We start from the raw sequence: 26,710 nt of genomic DNA on the forward strand, positions 1-26,710 counted from the left end.
CCTGAGAAACAAAATGAGGTAAGTCGATCATTCCTGCTTTGTATTTAAACTGCAAAGACAGAGAACACAGAGCATTTTGATTTGAAAATTCTGGACCCATTTGCACCAGTCGCTGCTGACCCCACACCCTTCCTTCCTGTTGCAGCCAAGGCTCACTGTGCAGTGACTGCGACCCTGGGTGCAGGAGCTGGGGGCCCCCGCGGGACAGGCACTTGGGGGGCAGCCTTCTGGCTCCTCTCTGCAGACAGGCGCTCCAGGCGCTCCGTGTAGAAGCCGTTGAAGTCAAGCCTGTGAGGAAGGACAGTGCAGCTAGGGCGCACCCCTTCTGTGGGTGCACGCTGGGCAGCCCTGCTCCTACCATGGGGAAGTGCTCAGCTACAGAGACCATAGGAGGCTCCGCAGGGGAGAGAGTGAGGCACCTAACTACTATTTCCACAGAAAGGTCTTCAGTCCTGTGCAGTCCTGGTCAAAGGCACAAACACAGGTTTCTTCTCTCCTGGCCCCAGAAAGTTGGGGCTCCTGTCACCTCAGCAGGGCCTGGCAATGGGGCCTAAGGTGTCAGGGGCTTGGAGAACCAAGCAGTAGTTCTCAAGGCAGGGTGGCCTCAGAAACCCCTGCTCAGGAAATCAGGACGTTTGTTGGGGGACAGGGCACAGTGTGGTCCAAAAGCACAAACAGGCACTTTCCCAAGGACAGCCCCCACCCAAGGATAGCACCCTCCAACTCCCGGTCAGCACCTCTTCTGGGCTGGCAGCTTGGCCACCTTTCCCCCTCCCTGCCCCCGAGGGCTGGGCCCCTTTCCCCAGGCTAGGTGTTCAGTGCAGCATGAGGGAAGCTGGCCCAGGCCTGACCAGCTCCACAGGACACGCACAGCTGCAGGGTGCCAACGGGGCAGCCCAGCTGCACAGAATGTCACGCCCCAGGGAGAGCCGGGCTAGCCTGATTTCAGGGAGTGGCACATGACCAGCACTAGCACCAGAACACAGACCTGCCCCACCTTCTTAAAGGAGGCTACACCAGGTGGACCAGGGGAGGGTGCAGGGGAGATGGGGCCTGGATGCAGGGGCTCGTGCTGAGCTGGGGCAGGCGCTGGGCTGGGGCAAGTGTTGGGGTGGGGGAGGCGCTGGGCTGGCAGGCGCTGGAGTGGAGCAGGCTCTGCGCGGGGGCAGGCGCTGGGCTGGGCCGGGGCAGGCGCTCACCCACCTGGAGATGACGCTGGCCATGCCGTGCTCACAGTCACTGGTGCTGTAGATGCTCAGCCGAGCCAGGAGGTCCAGCAGGTGGGCTGAGAAGTTCTTGTCAAACTTGTTGATGGTGGCCTCGAAGCCAGACACCAGCTGCGCAGCGTCCGCGTGCTCGGCCAGGTGCTGGAAAGAAAGCCGGGGCACGTGAGCAATGCCCACCCCCACCGCGGGCCTTCCTGGCTCCATGCTGTTCCCAGCAGGCCGATGTCCTTTCTCTTCCTCTTTTCTTAAATAGAAAACATGGGTTCCACGATGTTTTCATGGGATTCAAGGTAAAAAGGACGTCAAAAAACGTTCCTGAAAACCCGGCACTCAGAGAAACACTCCAGGCCTCGCGGAATGAGGTGGTCAAGGATCAGACCCCACAAGACTGTACCTCGAGCTCTCCTTTGGGGTCAGATTCACAAGCAAAGCACAAGCTTTCCGAGCAGCTTCTCAGCAAGGAGGTCGGGGCGCCTCTCAGCATCCCTCACTTCTGGCCCCCACAGGCCCCCAAACCCAACTCCTCTCTGCAGCTCCACTCCAGCGTGTGAACACGGGACTACCCACCCTTCATGCCACTCCAGAGCGGTGCCACAGGGCCATGCCTCCGAGGACATGCGGCCTGTCCGTGCCTGCTGAGAGCCTGATGGTTCTAACTCAGGACCAGCGCTCAGCAGGGACAGCGGCTGTGGCCCCTGTCCTCACCAGGGTGCCCTGCACAGTGCTTGCTCTGAAGATCTGTGGGGGCGCCCTCGAGTCTGACTGGCTGAGGTGGGAACCAGCGAGCTGAGAAGGTTGTGAGAGGCTCTTGTGCTTGTGCTTGGAAGCAAATTTTAAGTCTTTTCTTCAATCCGAGGAGAGACGGAAAAAGGGGGGGAGATTTGTTCTCCCTGTGTCAGGATGCTCAGGCCGCTGCCCCAGGCGGGAGGAAGCATCTCTCTCTGGCCAACCCTGGAGGCCACGCACCTTCCTGGTGAGCTCCTTCCGGGCCCGCTCCTCGGCCCCTGTGGGCAGCCCCGGGACGGTGCCTTGCTCCAGCATCTGCCCGCCCAGCTCGCTGTCCAATTTCATGCTCTGTGTAAATTTCTAGTGGGTGGAGAGTCGCAAGGAAATGCTTCTGTTAGTTACAACCACAACGCTTTGCAGAAAAAACAACTCCTGCAGGTACATCACCCGCCGCATCTCTGTTGTAGCCCGCGGCCGCAGGAGCACACGAGCATCCCCGAGGCCGCAGGAACACACGAGCATCCCCGAGGCCGCAGGAACACACGAGCATCCCCGAGGCCGCAGGAACACACGAGCATCCCCGAGGCCGCAGGAGCACACGAGCATCCCCGAGGCCGCAGGAGCACACGAGCATCCCCGAGGCCGCAGGAGCACACGAGCATCCCCGAGGCCGCAGGAGCACACGAGCATCCCCGAGGCCGCAGGAACACACGAGCATCCCTGAGGCCGCAGGAACACACGAGCATCCCCGCCGAGGCCGCAGGAGCACACGAGCATCCCTGAGGCTGCAGGAGCACACGAGCATCCCTGAGGCCGCAGGAACACACGAGCATCCCCGCCGAGGCCGCAGGAACACACGAGCATCCCCGCCGAGGCCGCAGGAGCACACGAGCATCCCCACCGAGGCCGCAGGAGCACACGAGCATCCCTGAGGCTGCAGGAGCACACGAGCATCCCTGAGGCCGCAGGAGCACACGAGCATCCCCGCCGAGGCCGCAGGAGCACACGAGCATCCCCGCCGAGGCCGCAGGAGCACACGAGCATCCCCGAGGCCGCAGGAGCACACGAGCATCCCCGAGGCCGCAGGAGCACACGAGCATCCCTGAGGCTGCAGGAGCACACGAGCATCCCCGTGGCTGCAGGGGAAATGACTTCAGCTGTGCTGACAGAATTCCCAGGTCTGCCTTCACAGAGACCAACTAATTTTCCTAAGAGCAGTGTTTTTTGTGTTTCCCTATTTGGGACCCCGAGATGGCTCTCACATGTCAGCAATAGCTCAAAGCGCCCGTGCCCTCCTCCGGACCCTCCCCATGGCACTGCCTGGAGACCCTGATCCCCAGACCCCCCGAGCCCTAGCGTGGCCCCAGGCGCCCCTTCTGCCGCTAGATGCCCAGGTTCTGCGCCATCACCAAATGGGCAGCTGCTTGTGACTAGTGCCCGCAGGTCCTTAACGGAACCAAATAACTCAAGTGCTGAGGAAAAGAGCGCACAAGGGCCATGAACAAAGGCCCCAGACAGAGACCAGCACCACGGAGGCTGAGGGACGGTTCGGAGGAACACAGCCCTGCTCACGCTGCCAGGGCAGGGGCTCCAGGAGGGAACCACCCGGCCAGGAAGACCAGGAGTTCTGGAAACACTCAGATCCCAGTGGCTCCTCCACCCACACAAGGGCAGGAAAAGGTGAGCAGGCTGCGTGCGGCCGCAGTCGGGATACGGTCTGCCCACCCAACGGTGCCGCCCACGCCCACGCACCTGCATGCAGTTGGTGAACATGACGCACACAGACATGAGCTTGGAAAAGACCTTCAGCAGCTCGGGGTTGGTGAGCATGCAGTCCTTCAGGCAGGTGTCCAGGAAGCCCGTGTGGTGGCCAAGGACGTCATCAATGTTGGAGGCCTTTGGGGAACAGACCAAGCCCCTTCTCAGAAAGACGTGGCCGACAGATGGGCTTCGCGTGCGCACGTGCTCAGTTCGGGCTTTGCGCATTCCTGTTCACGCATTTCCACCTCTTAAATGGGCCTTGGGCTTTTAGGGGAAAACTTCCAAATACCACTAAAAAAATGATGGGCACGCCCCGAAGGGGTTTCAGTTTTTTTTTTTTTTTTTTTTGAGACGGAGTCTCGCTATGTCGCCCAGGCTGGAGTGCAGTGGCCGGATCTCAGCTCACTGCAAGCTCCACCTCCCAGGTTCACACCATTCTCCTGCCTCAGCCTCCCGAGTAGCTGGGACTACAGGCGCCCGCCACCTCACCCGGCTAGTTTTTTGTATATATTTTTTTTAAAGTAGAGACGGGGTTTCACCGTGCTAGCCAGGATGGTCTCGATCTCCTGACCTCGTGATCCGCCCATCTCGGCCTCCCAAAGTGCTGGGATTACAGGCTTGAGCCACCGCGCCCGGCCGGGGTTTCAGTTCTTAAGGCAGAAGACAGGAAGGGAGGCTGCGGCTGCTTCTAGAATTTGGTAACAACAGATTCTGCCTTCAGGCCCCTCAGCCTCAGATGCGCAGTGTGGAAGGGATGACCCTGGGGGCAATGACTGCTCAGAGTCCCCAGATGAAGGCAGGCAGCAAGGGGTCCCCTGTGTGGCCAGCAATGCTGGGACAGCTCCGCCCCGGGGGGAACCCCTGCCTCTCCCCTCCCCCTGCCTCTCCCTTCTCCCTGCCTCTGCCCTCCCCTGCCTCTCCTGCCCTCCCTGTCTCCCTCACATTAATTATGTGAAAGGAAACTGGCTTTCGATTGTTACGATCTATGGAGCTAAAACTCACAGATTTCAGGTTTTTCTCCAGGATGTGCCAGGTCGGTTCCATCACTTCGAACATCATGTAGTACTGAATATTCTGGACGAAGTTGAGCATTCGCTGCCGCAAAGTGAAAGCCCCAGCAAACCTGAGTGACACGGAGGACGGAGGACAGCCATGGAGGACGTGGCCCTGACGGCACCCAGTGGACGTGGCTGTTTCTTCCGCAAAACAGGTGCCCCTCCCAGTCCATCAGACATGGCCGCTGCTCCTGTGTCTGCCCAGCACAAACTGTCACCGTCTACCAACCTGTGCCCCGCAGGGACACCCCCAGCCAGCCGGACAGTGGAGACTGGGATGCGGGCTCCTTGGTGGACAGACTCCTTGGAGCCCCAGGAGCCCACACCAGGAAGGTGCCACACGGCAGATGAACATTTGTGCTTCATGATTGAGATGACTTCTTTCTCATCTAATTTTTCTTTTTTGAGAGACAGGGTCCTGCTGTCGCCCAGGCTGCAGTGCAGTGGCTGGATCTTGGCTCACTGCAGCCTTGACTTCCTGGGCTCAAGCAATCCTCCCACCTTAGCCTCCTGAGTCGCCGGAACTACAGGCATTCCTGGCTCATTAAAACAATTTTCTTTTTTTTTTTTTTTTTAAGAGATGAGCTCTCATTACATTGTCCAGGCTGGTCTCAAGCTCGTGGGCTCAAGCAATCCTCCCACCTCAGCTTCCCATAGTGCTGAGATTACAGGCAGGAGCCACCGCACCCGACTGGACAATTCTTAGGCAGCTCTGCCATCGACCTCTTTTTTCAACACCCTAGAGCCACAGACCAGCAGCAAAGCACCTCTGGTTCCAGCAAGATGTGGCTGCCTGCTCTCGGGAGGAGCTTATGTCCTGCACACTGACCTGGGTGGTCTCCATGCCCGTGCAGTGACCACAAGGCTCCAGAGAGGGCTGAGGGACAGAGCCAGCATCCCCTGCGGGGTGGACGGCAGCGCCGCGCAGCCCCAAGACAGGAAAATGAAGCATTATGGATCTAAAGCTACAAACGTGCACCTCCAGATGACGTTTCCAGAAGCCTAGAAAGCAGAGCTGTCTACCAGGAGGGCACACGGGGGACAGAGAAGGAACGCACCACTGGGCGGAGTGCAGCGAGTGCTGCTTGGCGGTTTTGTTGCTGATCCAGACGCTGCAGAGCTGCCGCTCCACATGCTTGCAGTAGAACATGTGCCTGAAGAGCATCTGGTAGCGAGTGAGGGCTTTCCTGCAAGAGAGGCAGTGGCACCTCAGGCGGGCCTCCGTGACAGGTGGCGTCGTGCACATGGCGTCTGTGCTCCACAGTCTGCACGGCGGCCCCCGGACAGCCCGTGAATCCCCCAGCACTGAAGGCCGGGGACAGCCGCCTTGGGTCCTCTGTGGGACGAGGTGGCCACTGGGTGGCACAGTTCTTGCTTCTGCCAAACCTGAGTGAAGACCTAGCGAGTGCCCGAGTGGCTGACCCGCACCTGTTGATGATGAGTGAAAGGGGCCACTTGACGATGTAGTCGAAAGAGAAGGCCTCCAGGCCGCTCAGCGTCAGCTCTGTGGGGTCGGCGTGAGCCATCGCCTTCTCCTGCTTGGTCTCGATGGCCAGAACACGCAAGAGCTGAGTGATGAGGTCATGGGGCATCAGGTCGATCTTGGAGGGAAGGAAATGAAACAAAGCATCCAGTTTTAAGGAAAAGACGCGAAGTCCCATCCCGACACCATCCACGCTCACAGACCCAGCGCCGACATAAGGTTCCCTACATTCCGATTCTAAACCTCAGAGGCTTTTCGAAAACCCAAACGTCTACTGATAAATCAAATTCAAAACTGAACCACTTCCTATCAAAACAAAACAAGAGAAATTCAGATGAAGTACTTTGTAAATACCCACTGCTGCTGTGGATGGTGTAAGGGAAAAACGCTTGGGATGGTGAAAGAAAGGTGATTCCTTAGGACGGAAACAACAACAACGACAGAAAGACAAAAACAAAAAGAACACCACTCCTGAAACCCTTTCAAAAAGCAGGTGGAGGGACAGGTCCACACTCATTCCACAAGGCCAGCACAACCTGACACCCAGGCTGACAAGGGCACTGCGGGAAATCTCGAGACCTGTGCCCCTCGTGAGCACAAGTGTGAAGACCCCCGATCCCGGCAAGCAGCCCCCACAGCCGAGAGTGGAGGAAACAGACCCCGCGGCTGCCCCACCCGGGCAGGGAGTGGGGGACAGGGCTGGCCTCTGCTGCGTTCTCCTCCCAGCCCCTCCAAGGCCCCCGCCCACCTTGAGGTCATCCTTGTAGGGGTCAGTGTTGGCCGTGCTCATGCGCAGGGCCAGCTCCAGCAGCGCCTCCAGGCGGGGGGGCGTGATGTCCTCCACCGGCTTCCGGAGCTCCTCCTCCGCCAGGTCCATGAAGTGCACGAAGAAGTCGCCCTGGTCCATGAGGAAGTAGCGCTTGATGGACCTGCGCCAGGGAGCAGATGTGAGCACGTCCCACCCGCAGGGGCCCGCCACAGCCATCATGCTAAAACACACAACGGGCTAAGCGCTTGGCTCTCGGGCAGGGGCTGTGCGACCACCATGTAGGCTGTGGCAGGAAGAGCCGAGAAGGGGCTGGTGGGCCCTGGGCAAGGAAGGGAGCTGGACCTCTGGACAAGGTGACCCGGGGCCTACACCACCGACTGTGCGTGCCAGGTCCTTGAGCTAGAGACCACCTGGCAGTGCCCACTTTCAAAAAGACAAGGCAGGGCTGCCAGAAGAAACCCAGCGATCTCAGCGCCACGTCCCACAGGCTCCGGTTTGAGGGAGGCGAGCGCCCGCACAGGGACAGAGCAGGGAATCACCTGAGGTGTGCCACCAGCTCCTTCTCCTCCATCAGGAAGTCCAGCAGCACCTTGCTGGCATAGTTAAATGCCTTCTCGATCTGCTCCACGTACGCCCGCTCTTTTAACGTGTAGATGATCTCTTTAGCCACCGGGCAGGTGACGTCATGGCCACACTCTCTGACCACATTTAGATATTTTCCTGAAAACGGATAGAAATTAAAAGTTTTATTCTCCACATGGTCGATCTCAGGCCCTAGCTGTCTTCGTCTACACAGGAGGCAGTGGACTGGAAACTGGGCTGCATGAGGCGGCTCCACACCCTTGCTCCTTCCTGGTAAATCACGGTCAGCTGCTACAGACTGAGGGGTGGCGTCAGGGCTTTGCTGTGGCTCTGCACATCTGGAATTTTCTAACCAAGGGCACAGAAATAATCTCGAAAAGGCATTATGAAAACCAGATGGCTAACCGCTTCCCAACCCTTTCGTGACGGCCCCGAAGTGCCGAGTCCAACCCCGCACCACTGCCCTGGGTCTAGGTCAGGCCCTAACCTGTGTGGTCAGAGACTGAAAACACTGCCGGCCAGCAGGCACGTGTCTTTGACGGTTTTTTCTGTCATGCTAATGGAGTTTTAGAAATCAGAAATGAGAAATAGGGAAGGCACTCGTGAGAGAGCCTCCTAGGGTCAGGGACAAAACGAAGTCCTGGCGATGGAAACCTGATGAAACCTGGCAACAGAGACCATCTCACGGCCTAACTCAGCACTGCAGCCCAGCTCATGGGCCGGTCCTGACCTCGGCCCCATATTCACGGACACCCAGGCTCAGGACGCCCACAGGGTGAGGCGCAGGCTCCCTCGGGAGGGCCTGGGCTGCAGGAGACTCTCCAGGCAGAGCTGTGCTGCAGCCCCGGGCCAGGTCCCCGCTGTGTGCACTGCACCTGTGCTGAGGATCTTGTCCGCCACCTTCTGCAGGAAGGAAGGGATCTGCTGCTGGACGATGGTGTACCGCTGGTCCCAGTACTTGTCATTGTAATCCTCCTGGATCCTCTCCTTCCGCAGCTCGTGCTCCTCGACCATAAACTCACTAAAACCACAGGGAGTGCTTCGGTCACAGGCAAAGCAAGGGGGCCTGTGAGGCAGACGACACACTTCTCCAGGCCAGCAGCGTGGAGGGACCTTAACGGAGGCCAGCACACTTCCAAGTAACGTTCCACAAGGGCCAAGCCTAACCTACCAGTTATTTCTCAACTGTGGGCTAAAACAAACCTAGGGGCCGAGCGCGGTGGCTCACACCTGTAACCCCAGCACTTTGGGAGGCTGTGGTGGGTGGATCACAAAGTCAAGAGATCAAGACCATCCTGGCCAACACAGTGAAACCCCGTCTCTACCAAAATACAAAAAAGCAGCCGGGCGAGGTGGTATGCGGCTGTAGTCCCAGTGACTTGGGAGGTTGAGGCAGGGGAATCACTTGAACCTGGGAGGTGGAGGTTGCAGCGAGCCGAGATCACGCCACCGCACTCCAGCCTGGCAACGGAGCAAGACTGTCTCAAAAAAAAAAAAGAAAAAGAAAAAAAAGAAAACCAAACAAACCTACAAACCTCACTCTAGAATGGAGCATTTAACCTGGGCCCAGGGAGAATGCAGGGTCCGCAGAGCTAGGTGGGAAACTGATTGGTCTTTATCTGCACCTGCCTCTTTTTGGAATTTAGCATTTCCTTCCATGATGAACCCAGGCAACAAAATGATGCTCGTGTGGGGTGTGTGGGGCCAACATGGACAGAAACCAGACATCTCCACATTGTCATCTGAACAACCTCAAACATCATCTGCTTCGAGTGCGAAGGTGCTTTGTTTAAAGGTGCCCATTGTACCAGATTGTATTTGGTCCATTAGGGAAGACATAGCAGGACCACATCACACACACAACACGTCCACATCACACACACAACACATCCACATCACATATGCATCTTTTGAAAATATTTCAAGGCCGGGCGCAGTGGCTCAAGCCTGTAATCCCAGCACTTTGGGAGGCCGAGACGGGGGGATCACGAGGTCAGGAGATCGAGACCATCCTGGCTAACACGGTGAAACCCCGTCTCTACTAAAAATACAAAAAACTAGCCGGGCGAGGTGGCAGGCGCCTGTAGTCCCAGCTACTCGGGAGGCTGAGGCAGGAGAATGGCGTAAACCCGGGAGGCGGAGCTTGCAGTGAGCTGAGATCCGGCCACTGCAGTCCAGCCCGGGCTACAGAGCAAGACTCCGTCTCAAAAAAAAAAAAAAAAAAAAAAAAAAAAGAAAATATTTCAACAATGGTATGTCGACATGATAGACATTAATACAATTCTTTGGAAACTAACATATTTTTATGCATTTAAATGTATCTCGCTGAAGAGAAGCCAACAGACCCCATCAGATCAGGAAATCCATGCACCAAAGAAGCCGAAGGACCTAGCTGGAGGCAATTTAATGTCCTGCACACAAAAGAATAAGGCCATAAGCAGCTGGGCCATTCCTGTTCTGGGCCGCATGGGCAGCAGCAAGTGGATGCCTGTCTGGTGTGTGCTTTCCTGAGACCACAAGCAAAGCAAGGCCAGAGCCCCCCGGAGAGGGCAGCACGCGTCCTCCGTGTCCCGGGAGCCCTACCTGTACAGGAGAGGGCGGCACGCGTCCTGTGTGTCCCCGGGGAGCCCTACCTGTGAGGGACAGGGCGGCACGTGTCCTGTGTGTCCCCGGGGAGCCCTACCTGTGAGGGACAGGGCGGCACGCGTCCTGTGTGTCCCCAGAGCCCTACCTGTACAGGAGAGGGCGGCACGCGTCCTGTGTGTCCCCGGAGCCCTACCTGTACGGGACAGGGCGGCATGCGTCCTGTGTGTCCCCGGGGAGCCCTACCTGTAAGGGACAGGGCGGCACGTGTCCTGTGTGTCCCCAGAGCCCTACCTGTACGGGACAGGGCGGCATGCATCCTGTGTGTCCCCGGGGAGCCCTACCTGTAAGGGACAGGGCGGCACGCGTCCTGTGTGTCCCCGGAGCCCTACCTGTACGGGACAGGGCGGCATGCGTCCTGTGTGTCCCCGGGGAGCCCTACCTGTAAGGGACAGGGCGGCACGCGTCCTGTGTGTCCCCGGAGCCCTACCTGTACGGGACAGGGCGGCACGTGTCCTGTGTGTCCCCGGAGCCCTACCTGTACGGGTCATGGATGATGCCCCTGTAGATCCACTTCTCCAGAACCTCAAAGTAGGGAGCGCTGGCCGCCTTGGTCAGGTACAGGCAGAGCTCCTGCGCTTGGCTGTCCCCCGTGTAGCTGAAGCTCCTGTCGTGGAGCAGGCTCAGCGTGGACCCCCCAAGACACTCGCCTTTGTCCACCGAGGTGGCTGCGGGGAGAAAGAAAGGCTCACTGCCGAGAAGGGAGTGCACGCCTAGCCTAGCAACAACACTGCTGGGGGCCCCTCGTGCTTCTCCAACCTTCTTACTGGGACGGTGCTGCTGCTTCTCAGGGATACGTATGAACTGTGTGGTTGCAGTTGCTGATTTAAGCTGACCAGTAAGAGCTTCCAGGGCTTTCCTCTCGCAAGTTAATAACACATGGAGCAACAGGGGCTTTGGCCGCACGCACCTGCCCTGGGCGGCTGCTCCACGGCCCCTGCGGTCTCTCCTCACACCGGGTGCTGTGTTGGGACACCTGCCACCCACTGCCCCATGCCCCCGGGCAGGACGCACCGAGGGAGGCCAGGATGTCCATGGTGCGCATGGCCGGCTGGATGTAGAACCAGAGCTTCTGCAACGAAAGGAGGCCCTGCCTGTGCAGCTGCTCCAGCTGTGACACCAGGATCAGGTGCTCCTTCACCAGAGCGCGCATGGCGGCCGCCAGGGCGTGGTTCACCTGCCCGTACTCGAAGGAAGACTTCTCCTCAATGAACCTATGAGAAAAGCTGTCAGACTTCCTCAAAAAGGCAAGCTGCAGGCACATAAAACGTCTGATATTCTAAGTCTCATCCCAAACAGGAAGCAGATGACTCACTCGAACCCCACATCCCAGAGGGGAACTTTTGCCCCTAGGAGGAGATGAGTCAGGACCCTGGACGGTGACTCACAGACCCTCCAACACTGAGTCTGGCACCGTCCCCATGGTCATCAGGACGGGACCCAACCCCTCCCACACAACAGGGCACGCCCCCAGCGACCGCACCCGGTGCCTACCTGGTCACGGTGGAATAGCTGGCAGCCACCGGGAGGATCCTGTTCACCAGCTCCCTGATGGACAGGTCCAGGTTGGGGTCCACGAGGAAGGTCCGGCTCTGCCTCCCAGCCAGGGGCTGAGCAGCAACGTACCTCCCGTCCACGCCCACCAGCACGTACAGCAGGTCCTCCACCACGGCCGACTCCTGCGAGGCCAGGGGCAGCGTGCCTGCAGGCACAGACAGCGCTGTGGCTCCGTGGCCCCCACTCCCACGCCCCCACAGCCACGTGCCTCCTCCACGGGTCAGTCTCTCTTGCTCTTCTTCTTTGTTTATGGGTATAAAAGGTCAGCCACTGCACTTGGCTTTGACTGACCCCACTGGGCAGCCACAGGCTGAGTTCCGGCCACCACAGGACGCGGCCGGCCTGGGAGGCGCGGGGGCTGGTGTCAAGGTCTCACCATACTGGGCTCTGCCATGCTCAGGTAATGGCTGACATTTGAAAAGATGAAGTTAGGAGTTGAAAAGGCAACTCCAGCAGAAGCAGCACTTTCAACATTCGTAAGTACAACTTGGTAAGTCTGGGTTACTCTGGGACAAAAAACCTTGTCTTCAAAAAGTTATCATTTATACGTTAAGAAACGCTGATGATGTCTATCCACACAGCATGAGACGGCTGCAGGACACGCAGCTAAGTTTCCTCATGAGGACAGCCACGGGCCGTCACCCACCAAACCCCTCACGTCCCAGGACCAAGTTCTCAGTCCACAGCCTCAGGCGGGCCCTCCGTGGGGGGCCGGGAGGAGCACCAGAGGAAAGCACGATGTTGAAACTGTCCCCATGGAGGCCTGAAAGGGCCCCGTGCCAGCCAGACCACACCCAAACCAGGCCCTAGCAGCTCAGGAAGGCTCCATACAACACGCTTCCAGTTTGCAAAATCACTGTCGGCCTCACACGTCTGCTGGGAAGTGTCCTGTGACTGCAGGCCTCAAGACTCTGAGCGCAGCTGCAATCCGTCGCCAACGCAAGCCCTTCAGCAAAAGCCTCAATCACGATGCAGATCCACATTGTCCTTGTTTTTTTTCCTTTTTGAGACAAATCTTGCTGTCACCCAGGCTGGAGTGCAGTGGTGCAATCTCAGTTCACTGCAGTCTTGAGCACCCAGGCTCAAGCGATCCTGCCTCTTAAACCTCCCTCAGAGCGGGGACCACAGGCGCATGCCACCATTCCCGGCTAATTTTTAAATTTTTTGTAGAGGTGGGGCCTGGCCGTGTTGCCCAGGCTGGCAGATCTACACTTTTCAACTTCAAGTTCCATTTCTGTCTATTACTCCAGTGGCTTTCTCAGGATGACCAATAAAACCAAGACCCTGAGGTCTGCCATTCCTAAAGCAGTAGGTGTGGCTTGGGGTTTCGAGAACAGCAAGTGCATCTTCCAGGAACTGCCTCTGACTCTGCACCACTTACTTTCCACCATGTTGGCCTCATTCACCCACAGCCACAAAATCCGGCCGCCTGACTGTGGAGGGCCTCAAGGCCGGGCACGGCGGCTCACACCTGTAATCCCATCACTTTAGGAGGCCAAGGTGGACAGATCGCTTGACTCCAGTTCAAACCAGCCTGGGCAACATGACAAATTCCCGTCTCTACTAAAAATACAGAAATTAGCTGCGTGTGATGGTGCACGCCTGCAGTCCCAGCTACTCGGCAGGCTGAGGTGGGAGAATCACCTGAGCTTGGCAGGTCAAGGCTGCAGTGAGCTGAGATCGCGCCACTGCACTCCAGCCAAGGCAACGAAGTGAGACCCTGTCTCAAGAAAAAAAGAAGTCAGTTGCTTCACCTCCCCGATATTCAACATCCTTGGTGTCTTCTCAACACCTGCGTCGTCGTCTGCGAATCACCACGTCCGAACGACCACTGACCACGTGGCTCCTCCCTGCCGGTGTGGGGAAAAGGCAGGACGCGGGCAGGCAAACAGCTTCGCACGCTGCACAGCAGCGACGAGAGGGAGGGCACTGCGGCGGCGGCGCCGGCCAGGTGGACGCCCACACTGTGGAGAGGCACGGCGGGAATGTGGAGGGCTGAGAGCCGCCTCGTGCTCACAAGGTCCTGATGCTTTCCGAGGCACGTGTCCTCATCACACACCACTCCAGGGGTGTTTTCCAGAGGACGCGGGCCCCAGGTCATGCAAGGTCCCGTGGTGTGGCACTGGTCAAATCGTGGGGTGAGGGCTGGACAGGCCCCGCACGAACACCACGGTGAGCTCCATTCTCGAGTCTGCACAGGCGGCACGAGGGGGCGGGGACAGTGCGGACAAAGGGAGGCGAGGCAGGCTCAATGCTGGTGGCACCCCTGGGACCTGTGGCCGTGGGAGGGAGGTGGGGCGAGGCTGCCCCTTCTCTAGGGTCCTGAGTGTGCCGAGGGCACCCCGCACCCTGACCTGAGAGCCGGCTGCAGGGTTCACAGCCGAGTCCCACACACTTGCTTCCAATCGCCGCCATGCTCAGAGCTGCCCGTGGCACTCAGCATCATTGGACACAGCCCCTTCCCTGGATGGGGAACATAGGGGGAAAGCCTGAACACCAGAAAGCTGGCTCCGCTGTGCTCCACTGCCGGGATCTCGGGCCCCAGGGACCCGCGCGTCCTTCTCTGAAGCCTCCCTGGGCATCATGAGCTCTTAGATGCCCACTGCTGCCCCGGCCGCCCGCTAAATACCCGCTAAGGGAGCGGCTCTCTCTCCCTAAGTCTTCACAGTTGGATTATTACTGAAAACACACTGCACAAAGCAGACTGTTTTCTTTTTTTTTGAAACAGGGTCTTACTCTGTTGCCCAAGCTGGAGTGCAGTGGCATGATCACAGCTCACTGCAGCCTCGACCTCCCAGGCTCAAGTGATCTCCCACCTCAGCCTCCTGAGGAGCTGGGACTACAGGTGCCCGCTACCACACTCGGCTAATTTTTATACTTTTTGTAGAGACTAGTCTTGTCATGTTGCCCAGGCTGGTCTCGAATTCCTGGGCTCAGGTGATCCACCCACCTCACCCTCCCTAAGCGCTGGGATTACAGGTGTGAGCCACCACGCCCAGCCAAAGTAGACTGTTTTCTACGCTTTTCGTTAACTTACAGCAGAGTTCTGTTTGTTGGGAATGAGGAAAACAGGTGGATTTCATGTCACCGTTCTCCAGGGTTTCTGGCAAAGGCAAGGGTTGGCCTCTCGGTGCCTACACCGCAGAGCTGCACGAGCAGTGGGAAAGCAGACCGCGTTCCACGCTGCCTCTTGAGTTTGGACTAATGGGCAGAGGCAAGATAAGCAGGTATCTCTGTCCTTAAGTTTGTGAAATCTCATTTTTCAATCTAAAAATGTACTTGACTAGGTGTGGTGGCTCACGCCTACAATCCCACACTTTGGGAGGCCAAGGTGGGCAGATCACCAGAGGTCAGGAGTTCATGACCAGTCTGGCCAACATGGCAAAACCCCACCTCTACTAAAAACACAAAAATTAGCTGGGCGTGGTGGCACCTGCAGTCCCAGCTACTTGGGAGGCTGAGGCAGGAGAATTGCTTGAACCTGGGAGGTGGAGGTTGCAGTGAGCCGAGATCACGCCACTGCTCTCCAGACTGGGCGACAGAGTGAGATTCCATCTCAAAAGAATTAAAAATAGATAAAAATGTACCCATGAATTGTGACAGATGAACACATCCTGGGTCCCCAACAACATGCCTTGAAATGACTGTGTGGTCTCACCCGCGTCTTTGTGCGGTCTCACTTGCATCTTGTTTACACGAGCACTACTTTAAGAGGCCTCTGAGAACAGAATCTATGGGAGTTACGAACCACTGTTCAGAAGTAAGTGCTGCACACAATTCTGGTGCCTGCAGGTCTGTACCAGGGCACCAGGATGCCAGCTGGGGAGGGGCCTGCTGTAGGCTGCCCCACAGCTCTGGCAGGAGGGATGGGAGAAGAACCCTCAAGGACCCAGGTGAGCCACTCTCTGCTGCCACCTGGGATGGGAATATGGAGGCAGCGGCCAGTCAGCATCGAGCCTCACAACCTGAGGAAGGGCAGGCCCAGAGGAGGGCTGGGCCTCAGAGTGTCCTGCCCAGGGGCCAGAAATAAACCCATCACATACCTATTGGCAGAGCCCGGAAATAAACCCATCATGTACCTATCGGCAAAGCCCGGAAATAAACGCATCACGTACCTATCGGCAGAGCCCGGAAATAAACCCATCACGTACCTATCGGCAGAGCCCGGAAATAAACCCATCACGTACCTATCGGCAGAGCCCGGAAATAAACCCATCACGTACCTATCGGCAGAGCCCGGAAATAAACGCATCACGTACCTATCGGCAAAGCGGTGTCTGTGCTGATGCCAGCACCAATCAGGAAATCTCCAATCAGGGCAGGTCTCTCATACACCCACGCTGGGAAGACAGGGAGGTGCTGGCCTGAATTTTTTTTGTTCTGCTTGTCTCGAAGCATCTTTCTTTTAAGTTCCAGAGACTAGCAAGGACATTTTTAAAAACAAAACCAGAAAGATACACTTTAGCGCAAACACTCAAGACACCTGTAGAAACTAACATCTACAGCAAAGATGATTAGTCAATTTAGCACCCACAAAGAGTCAGCCACATAGAAACGCAGCTCGATATCCCTGCCACACAAGGGGCTGGGGAGAACAGGGCAGACGGGGAGCCCTAGCCCCTCCTCTCAGGAGTCCAGGTCCAGCAAGGGCCCCCTGGGAAACCATGGGCACCAGCAGTGGGAACCACAGAAGGGGGGCACCTTGGCACAGAGCCGCTGTTTCAGAGGAGGGTGCCCCATGAACAAGCTGAATTGCTTCTTCCTGGCAGTGACTAGGTCTGAACACCACTTGCTGGGTGAAGACAGGTGTTAGCAACAGACTTGCGTCCTCACCCTGCCGGAGAACGGCCCCAGCGCGACAGGCTGGCTCCTGACATGTGGTCAGAGCGCCTGCCTTCCTGTGCCAGTGGCCGCCGGAAGCTGACAGGTCGGCCTGGGCTGGCCCAGCTTTCGGAAGCACTGACTCCCACTCAGGGCTGCTCAGGCACAGGGGCAAGTGCAAGCTGTCTCTGCACGTGGCAGCACGACCCAGTCTCCTTACGTGCCACACAGAGCGCGGCGCCAGGGCTGAGGGAGACGTGAACAGAGGCCTAGCACCACGTCCAGCACAGAACGTGCCCAGCAAAAACCGGCCAGGCCCTCGGGAGCCGCTGTATTCAACATGCACCACAAGGCCAGGACGCCTCAGGGACACAGCTCCAAAGGGAGTTTTAAGGTCATAAAGGCAGGAACGTGGCAGCTCCAAGGAGAGAGACTGGGAGATGGCTTACATCAAAAGACCAGGGTAGGACATAAAATCAAAACCAAGAACAAGTACCACATACAGAAGGAATAATAAAAATTATAACAATCTGAAAGCATTCCCTCAAAACTGTCAAAAATAAGAGGAGGGAAATGGGGAGTCAGGATTGGGTGGGCTCAGAGTCACGTGGCCGCCTGGCAGCACAACTCCCACGTGGGTCAGAACCTTGTTGCTACTGATTCTTGTGGTTCAGAATTCTTGGTTTTAAAAACAAAAATAAACATATAGAGCTAGGTCATGATCAAGCGTTAAGCCTTGACCTCTCTCAATTGGGATTCATTTTTAATAAATGACAGAGAGGCATGCCCTTGCAGCAGGGGTCCAGCACAGCACTGAGTGTGGGTGCCTGTGGACAGCCACGGTCGCAGTACCTGCTGCAGTGTGGAGCCCGTGGATGGCCATGCATGCAGTACCTGCTGCAGCGTGGGTGCCTGTGGACAGCCACAGACACAGTGTGTGCTGCAGCATGGAGCCTGTGGACTGCCATGGACACAGTACCTGCTGCAGCATGGGCACCTGTGGACAGCCACAGATGCAGTACCTGCTGCAGCGTGGAGCCCGTGGACAGTCATGCACATAGTACCTGCTGTAGCGTGGAGCCTGTGGCCACACTGCCAAGCTGCTTCCTCAGCTCCTCAAGCTCCTGCATGGAGATCTTGGAGGCTGCAGCAGGGACGTTGACGCTGGTGCTACTGCTGCCTGCAGCAGCGGCTGCAAGCTCAGCTCTTTCTTTTGCATTCTGTTGTAAGTACAGCAGAGTCTGAAAACATGCAAAACTGTGTGTTCACGCTGGGCCAGCACCTCTTTGGCCACAGTGGGAGAGGAGGGGCGACACCACCAGGACGGCCCCCCACCCTGACAGGCACCCCTGTTAACAGCAAAACGACGCATGCAACAGGCAGGAGCTGAGCGCGACACACAGGGGAGCTCAAAGTGCCCCAGAGGCTGCTTCTCATGTTTACACCCAGCATGGGTAATCTTTAATTCTGATTCACCAAAAGGGTCCTACATGGTCTAGAAGCGTTACTGGTGTGAGGGAGGGAGAGCTGACAGGAAGGTGGCGCGGAGAGAGCAGGAGACACGACCTCACTCCCAACACGGGCTGCACGGGCGCGGTGTGGCATGCGGCATGGGCACCTACCTCTTTGTCTTCCGTGAGCTTTGACAATAGGTACACCAGTGGGTCAAGGTTCCTCGTATTTTTAGATTTCAGTTCATCGTATTTCTTTAGAAAGTCTTCTGGAGTACGAGAAAACTCTGCAATTTTAACCTCAAAAGCACAAACATGAGTGATTTAATGACAATAATAAAGCACTGTAAAAAAAAAAAAAAACTGTTAAGAAAATTATGCACAGTAAGCCAATACAGTTAAATTGGGTAGGCTAAATAATCATCCCTCTGAAATAAACTGAGAAAACCCATCTCCATGTTATGTTAAACTTATCCATATTTTGAGCTAGGCAGTGGCTCACACCTGTAATCCCAGCACTTTGGGAGGCCAAGGCTGGTAGATTGAGTCCAGGAGTTCAAGAGCAGCCTGGCCAAAATAACAAAACCCCATTTCTACAAAAAGATTCAAACATTAGCGAGGTGTGGTGGCACTCGCCTGTGGTCACTACTCTGGAAGCTGAGATGGGAGGATCACTTCAGCCTGGGGGGCTGAGACTGCATAAGACTAGATCGTGCCACCTGCATTCCCGCCTGGGTGACAGAGTGAGACTCTACCTCAAAACAAAACAAAACAAACCTTATCCATATTTCCCATAATGGTTTCTTTCCTTTTGTGCTTCTTCGTATTATTTTAATTTTTTGTAGAGACAGGATTTCACCATGTTGCCCAGCCTGGTCTCAAACTCCCAGGCTCATGCCATCCACCTGCCTCGGCCTCCCAAAGTGCCTGCGTTACAGGCGTGAGCCCCCGCGCCCGGCCCTTTTATGCTTCTTCAGGTTTGTACTGGAAGTAGCGACTGGCATTTCCTCTCAGTAGTTTATGCATTAATTGTATACGTTTCACTGATTCCCTCTGGAATTTATTATTATGTGCAAGCCTAGGGGTTACACTATTTTTTTTGACAGAGTTTTGCTCTTGTTGCCCAGGCTGGAGTGCAATGGCGCAATCTAGGCTCACCACAACCTCCGCCTCCCGGGTTCAAGTGATTCTCCTGCCTCAGCCTCCCGAGTAGCTGCATGACAGACACGCACCACCACGCCCTGCTAATTTTTGTATTTTTAGTAGTGATGGGGTTTCTCCATGTTGGCCAGGCTGGTCTCGAATCCCCAATCTCAGGTGATCCACCCACCTCGGCCACCCAAAGGACTGGGATTACAGGCGTGAGCCACCGTGCCCGGCAGGGTTTATGTTTTACTCAGTGATTTACGATGCTTCCCTCAGAATGAACTATAACATGGGTGTCCCTAAACTCTCTATTCCACTCGGCTAATTTGCCTAATTATCCTTGTACCATTGTTAGCCTGTTTAAATAACTGAAGCTTCATAATGTGTTTTTAAAAATAGACTTCAAATTCAAAATCATTTTTTACTGAAAATCTATAATTCTGAATTACATATAATTTGAATAAAGAAATATCTTAAAGGGATTTCAACATGGTTAAGACCACAGGAATGCATGTCAGGACTCTCCCTCCTCACAGTTGCAGCGGACAGAGTGGGGAAGAGGGAGAGTTCTAGGCCCCGCTTTCTCCTGGGGCCTCCGTTACTCATCTGCACAGTGGGGTGAACCACAGGAGCTGCTGGGGGGAGTCAGCAGAATCAGAGCTGAACACACACAGCCCAAGTACTGTCTGCCATCGTAGCCGGTACCACTGAGGCCACCCAGGAATGGGCACTCACCCTTCACCTTGCACGGCACACAGCTCTGCACCAGGTGTTGCGCTCACCCTGCACCGTCCTGACCCCGGGGCGGCGCTCACCCTGCGCCATCCTGACCCCGGGGCGGCGCTCACCCTGCAGCATCCTGACCCCGGGGCGGCGCTCACCCTGCGCCGTCCTGACCCCGGGGCGGCGCTCACCCTGCAGCATCCTGACCCCGGGGCGGCGCTCACCCTACACCCTGACCCCGGGGCGGCGCTCACCCTGCGCTGTCCTGACCCCGGGGCGGCGCTCACCCTGCAGCCTGCAGAGTCCTGCACCAGAGGTGGTGCTCACCCTGCAGCCTGCACCGGGGCGGTGCTCATTATGCACCCTGACCCAGGGGTGGGCTTACCCTGCACCATTCTGCACCAGGGGCGGCTCACTCTATACCCAGACCCAGGGGTGGGCTCACCCTGCACCCTGACCCAGGGACGGCGCTCACCCTGCACCTGGACCCAGGGGTGGGTTCACCCCGCACCATCCTGACCCCGGAACAATGCTTGCTCTGCACAGAGCTACCCCAAGGGCAGTGCTCACCTTGGCACTGTGAGCAGAGACAGTGGTAGTAACGTACGGGGTCCTGTTCTTTTGAAGCAGGTCAATGTAGACCTCAGCCCCGTCTCCTCCGTGGACACGCAGCAGGCTAAGCAGTTCATTGACGTCATGGTGAATCCGAAATTCACTCATGGTTTTACCTCTGAGGCACCAACATCACAATATGTTCTAAAGGTAAGAGGGCAGCTATTCATAAAATTTAAACTGTAGAAATAAAACAAAAAAAAATTTTTTTTTTCTTTTGAGACGGAGTCTCGCTCTGTGGCCCAGGCTGGAGTGAGTGGCGCGATCTCGGCTCACTGCAAGCTCCGCCTCCCGGGTTCACCCCATTCTCCTGCCTCAGCCTCCTGAGTAGCTGGGACTACAGGTGCTGCCACCATGCCCGGCTAATTTTTGGTATTTTTAGTAGAGATGGGGTTTCACTGCGTTAGCCAGGATGGTCTCCATCTCCTGACCTTGTGATCCGCCCGCCTCAGCCTCCCAAAGTGCTGGGATTAAAACAAAATTTTTTTAACCCTTAAGGCTGGCCAATGTCAGGCCTTTGACAAACCAAGTTATCAACCGGCCTGGGGCCCCACCCCGACACCCCAGCAGCCTCTAGAGGGTCCTCTGCATGGGCCTGGGATTCACCTGCCTCCAGCTTCCAGGCGGCCTCCACAGCTCTGGGAGCCATCCCCGTGGGCAGCACGAATGGGGCCTGAGACCCGGGTTCCCTTTCTCCTGCACCTCCCTCCACACACGGGTCTGGGCCAGCAGGGATGCTCTGCTGCTCGCCTCGGTTGGTGGGCGGAGCTTTCTGGTCCCAGATGTGCAGATGGGAGGCAGTGCTTGTGGAGTCTACACAGGGAGCTCTGCACAGGCCCAAGCCATTGACACTGTGCCAGCTCCCGGCACACACAACAAAATCCCAGCTTCCACCCGAGAGACCCACCCTGGTTCTTAGACCCTGGGGTGCTCGGCCGCAGCTCCATTCACTTGGCCGGCTCTGCATTCCTTCTTCGCTCCGGTACCTGTGACATCTCCTTTTCTTGCCCAAGTGTGGCTGCCGACAGAGATGCTCTGGTAAGATCTCTACACGTTCCCTGCGCGTTTGAGCCAGGTGAGGTTCCACTGCAGCTCCAGCTGCCCCAGGGTCTCACCAGGAGACACGTAACACATACGAGATCGAAGCCGTCACAGACACACCCAAGTGGGCAGCAGAACACTGCGTGGGGTCAGGGTGCAGGGTGAGCGCCACCCCGACTCTCCCAGCAGTGGCTGGTCGTTAGCCTCTGTCACTGAGAGTTCTGCCACAAGGCCATTAAGACAAACACATGGCTGTGTGCGGTGGCTGCTGCCTGAAATCCCGGCATTGTGGGAGGCTGAGTCAGGTGAGTTGCTCAAGGCCAGGAGTCAAGACAGCCTGGGCAACACAGTGAGACTCTGTCTCTACAACAAACACAAACTCTAACTGGGCATGGTAGCATATGCCTGTAGTCTCAGCTACTCGGGAGGCTGAGGTGGAAGGATCACTTGAGCCACTCCAGCCTGGGCGACAGAGGGAGACCCTGTCTCAACAAAAAAACAAAAAACAAAAAACACACATAGGCAAGGCAACTGGCTATACATTAAAAAACAAACATAAGCAAACTTTACATGCTTCACAAACATTTCAATTCATCTACACAAGGGTTTCTAATCTGGTATCCATGAATAATCAATAACAGACAAGCCCTTGAAAGTTATGGGCAAAATAATTTGTGAATTTTCTGAGGAGATGGCCCTTCAACAAATTCTCAAAGGCTCTATGACCCAAAAAAGGTAAGCAACCACTCTGTGACAGCTTCAGGAAGACAAGGATGAGTTCAACAAAACATCGAGTACAGAAGACTTGGCACACACTCCCACAATATGCTAATTCACTAGTGACTATTAGCGTGGGACTCGACACCAAGATTCTAATCCTGTGTGACAGAAGGGCATATCCGTAGATGAACATCAAATACTGGTCACAGGCAGGGTATCTCCGAAAATGGAAGGAGAGCGACAAGCAGGCATGGTGCCCAAGTTGCTCACATACATGCTTTTGACTCAGGAGGCACTCATGGTAACTACAGTTCAAGCACAAGGCAGGGCACACGCCACGGAGCCCCACGCAGTCCGGACACTGACATGGCCACTTTCAGGCTGTAGGAACCTGAAAAAGGACGTGTCCTCTCCAAGCTTCTTCTGAAAAGGGGAAGCCCTAGGTCCTGCCTAGACCTGTGGTGGAGAGAAGTGAAATCATCCTGAAAAAGCACAAAAGGGCCCATACGTGTTAAGTTCTTACAGTGTTGTTACCAGGAAAGCAGAAACAAACACGCGGCCACTGTTACTACCTGGAGGTATTAACTCAGTTACCTGAGAAATGGTTAAGTTTGCAAAAGGAAAATTGGGTCCCAATCATTGACAATATCTTAAACTACCAGTTGCTTTTCTAAGTCACGGGAGCCCTGGATGAGGCCCTGCAAACTACCTGCGAAGCAGAAGGACAGCCCAAAACTTTCCGGCCAGCGGCCTCTTCAAATCCAAGGGGAGCCTGTTTCACCCACATTCTACTGGGCTCCCCGAGGACTGCAGGTTGCCCTGTAGCTGCTGGACTGGGACACACTTTGGTCACGCTAGGTGGCAAGAAAACCATCTGCCACCAAAACAAAGCAGTCCCCCACCAGACACAAGTCGGGAGAGAAAGCTACCTCTGAGGAAAACCATCTGAGTATTTATTGAAAAACTACCTCCCGGGCATGGTGGCTCCCGCCTGTCATCCCAGCACTTTGGGAGGCCAAGGTGGGCAGATCACGAGGTCAGGAGATCAAGACCATCCTGGCTAACATGGTGAAACCCTGTCTCTACTAAAAATACAAAAAAAAAAAAAATAGCCGGGCGTGGTGGCGGGCGCCTGTAGTCCCAGTTACCGGAGAGGCTGAGGCAGGAGAATGGCGTGAACCCGGGAGGCAGAGCTTGCAGTGAGCCGAGATCGCGCCACTGCACTCCAGCCTGCGTAACAGAGCAAGACTCTGTCTCAAAGAAAATAATAATAATAAAAAAAAAATTAAAACTACCTTCAGGAAACTTCCCATCTCTTCTAGAAATAGAAGCACAGATGCCCGCACGTCATGAGTGTTCACCCTGTGAGGAGCCTACTGCTCTCCCTGAATGTGTGGACCCGTCCTCCAAAAGGGCAGCCTGCGCCCGCACAGAGTCCCCCCACTTCAGGAGACCTCTGGAAAAGTCCTGGGTCAACTCTGGGGTGTCACGGTCCCGGAGGTTGCTCTCGGTACTTAGAGGGCCAGGGCCAGGGACGTTAATCATCCAGACAGCTGTCCCACCAGAACGTGCAGCATTCCACTGAAGACACAGCTCTGAGGAACTGTTTAGCCATGGCCGCTTACTTGGTCTTCTTGATGCTCCTGAATTCTTACTATTAATCACACAAACGGGCAGGCCCAGCGTCTGTGACTGGGCGGGACTGAAGTCCTTTTCACAGAGGCTGTGAGCTACCCAGGGACGTGAGGGCAGCAAGCTATCCAGGTGCCAAGGCAAGAGACCGAGGGCACGAGCTATTCCAGTATAATAAAATACATTAAACAAGTTATACTAGATGTAAATCATAAACATGATTACATATAAATATCATTAATCATTAGTTCATAGCAATTACTCTTCATTCCAATATTATAATAATCCTCGCTCTACAATCATAACCTAGGAAAAACCAGGCCATACAGAGACGGAGCTGAAGGGGCACGCTGAGAAGTGACCAGAAGACAAGAGTGTGAGCCCTCTGTTATGCCTGGGCAGGGCCACTAGAGGGCTCTTTGCTCTACTGGTAACGCCAGCACCTGGGAAGATGCCTATTTCCAAGCGGACTGTGGTCTAGCGGTAGCTTCAGTGCTAAGGAAAAACACCCGCTACTTAGCAGACCAGGAAAGGGAGTCTCCCTTCCCCCGGGGGAGTTCAGAGAAGACTCTACTCCTCCACTTCTTTGTGGAGGGTCTGACATCAGCCAGGCCCGCCCGCAGTTATCCAGAGGCCTAACGGTCTCCCTGTGATGCTGTGCTTCAGTGGTCACGCTCCTAGTCCGTTTTCATGTTCCATCCTGTGCACCTGGCTCTGCCTTTTATATTACCAAAATAGTGAAAAATTATTTTATAGTACCAAAATTAGTGAAAGTACTAAAAGTCTCTGATATGCAGAAATAATGGCATAAGCTGTCTCTCTCTCTCTGTGCCTCGGCTGCCAGGCAGGGAAGGGCCCCTGTCCAGTGGACACGTGACCCACGTGACCTTACCTATCACTGGAGATGGCTCACACTCCTTACCCTGCCCCTTTGACTTGTATCCAATAAACATCAGTGCAGTCTGGCGTTCAGGGCCACTACTGGTCTCCACGTCTTGGTGGCAGGGGTCCCCTGGGCCCAGCTGTCTTTTCTTTGATCTCTTTGTCTTCTGTCTTTATTTCTACAACCTCTCATCTCCGTACACGGAGAGAAAAACCCACTGACCCTGTGGGGCTGGACCCTACAAGGACACGAGCTGAGGAAGCCAGGCATGCATGCCACACTCCACCACGGACAAGCAGGGCACACACTCCTAGTGAGTAAGTGATTAAAACACAGAGGGACGTGAACAAGAGCCTCTGTTGAGAGCTCAAAGCTAACTGTACAAATTGGTGTGAAAAATTATTTTACAACTTGTGGAAAATGTCAAGAGCCCAAAGGCTTTCACAGAGACAGAAAGTACAGTCAGGCACCACTCGACATTCTGAGAAACGCCTGGCCAACACGGTGAAAACCAGTCTCTAACAAAAATACAAAAATTAGCCAGGCCTGGTGGCGCACACTTGTAATCCCAGCCACTTGGGAAGCTGAGGCACGAGAATCGCTTGAACCCAGGAGGCAGAGGTTGCAGTGAGCCCAGATCGTGCCACTGCACTCCAGCCTGGGCGACAGAGAGAGACTATCTCCAAAAGAAAAAAGCGAAACGTATGGTTACATGATTTCCTTCTGAGCTATCATCAGTCACTGGCAGACCTGATGGTGTAAGGCCTACAATGCACCTAAGCCACCCAGTGGAGCCTCCTGCTTGTGGGCCACAAACCTGCGCAGCAGGTGGCTGTGCTGAACACTACGCAACTGTAACACAGAGGTATTCCTGTACCTAAACACGGAAAAAGTACAGGGGCAGGCATGGTGGCTCAGGCCTGCAGTCCCAGCTCTTTGGAAGGTTGAGGGAGGAGGACCACTTGAGCCCAAGAGTTTTGAGGCCGCAGCGATCTATGAGCTATGATCGCACCACTGCACTCCAGCCTGGATGACAGAACGAGAAAGCTAAAGCCTCTATCCGCCACCGGGCCCATTCTCTGCAGTAGATCTGAAGCCTCCACTGCTTCCCCCGTGTTGTCAATCACCATTTTAATTAGATGACTCTTTAGTCTGACGTCTGTCTCTCCTACTAGGCTGCCGCGCTCTCCTGTGACGCCTTCACCCACACACCCTTAGCACCTAGCACAGGTCGTGTGTTTCACGGGAGCTGCGGGGACCGGAGACGTCGACAGGACCCCGACAAACCAGGAAAAGGCCTTTGAACTAAAGTAACGGGAATTCACCCAAGCGCTTTAAGTTAAAAACGGTTGCAATAAAACCGGAGCCACTTTGGCTCCGGTTTGCGACTGGTTTAGAGGGAACAAGATCCAGGGACTGCCGCGGTCCAACAGGCGGGAGACGAGAGCCGGGCCAAGGCGGACGGGAGAGAGCGTACGAGAGGGCGACCTGCGACCCGGCTTCCCAGGGCTGGGAGGGGACACCTGGGACGACCCGGAGGCCCGCTCCGCCCCGCCCCGGCTGAGTGTCGGGCCGCGGGACAAGACGCTGGCCTGGCCGGTGCAGGCCCCAAGGGCTGCGGCCCAGAGTTCGGGGACCGCTGCGCAGCCAGAGGGAGCGCGCGGGAAGAGCCGCGTCCCACCAGTTCCGTCGCCTAGTGGTCCCCCGGGCCCGGCAGTCCCCCAAACCCCTCTCCGCGCCCGCGCTCTGCCGGGACTCACCGCAGTACCGGAGCCACAGCCCCCGCGCAGCCCCCCACGGCGGCGGAAGTGCGCACGACGTCACGTCCGGCTCGGCTGGCGGACGGTGGCCGACAGGCTGCGCCCGCCCGGGCCCGGGG

The 26,710-nt window shown here is 56.1% G+C and overlaps 1 protein-coding gene across 7 annotated transcripts; it reads right to left on the minus strand.

The window, feature by feature from the left end:
- Positions 1–23: 23 nt before the first annotated feature.
- TUBGCP2 (tubulin gamma complex component 2) lies at positions 24–26,699 on the minus strand. Of its 7 annotated transcripts, XM_073019499.1 has the most exons (19): positions 26,592–26,694; positions 21,463–21,573; positions 20,514–20,735; positions 18,246–18,374; positions 17,688–17,864; positions 16,062–16,221; positions 11,740–11,947; positions 11,260–11,471; positions 10,724–10,913; positions 8,478–8,623; positions 7,560–7,740; positions 7,000–7,180; positions 6,197–6,369; positions 5,827–5,955; positions 4,716–4,836; positions 3,705–3,848; positions 2,193–2,312; positions 1,204–1,367; positions 24–288 (listed from the first exon to the last, which is right to left on the minus strand). In XM_073019499.1, exons 3-19 carry the CDS (start codon positions 20,661–20,663, stop codon positions 153–155), a joined length of 2,721 nt encoding a protein of 906 aa, XP_072875600.1. In that variant the 5' UTR covers positions 20,664–20,735; positions 21,463–21,573; positions 26,592–26,694; the 3' UTR covers positions 24–152. The 7 variants fall into 7 exon arrangements, with proteins under 7 accessions (XP_072875600.1, XP_072875604.1, XP_072875601.1 ...); XM_073019503.1 differs by lacking the exon at positions 21,463–21,573 and having other exon boundaries at positions 11,260–11,459; positions 20,514–20,699; positions 26,592–26,699; XM_073019500.1 differs by lacking the exon at positions 21,463–21,573 and having other exon boundaries at positions 20,514–20,699; positions 26,592–26,699.
- Positions 26,700–26,710: the final 11 nt, after the last annotated feature.

Source organism: Chlorocebus sabaeus, chromosome 9 (genome assembly GCF_047675955.1).
Source record: "Chlorocebus sabaeus isolate Y175 chromosome 9, mChlSab1.0.hap1, whole genome shotgun sequence".
Lineage (NCBI taxonomy): Eukaryota > Metazoa > Chordata > Mammalia > Primates > Cercopithecidae > Chlorocebus > Chlorocebus sabaeus.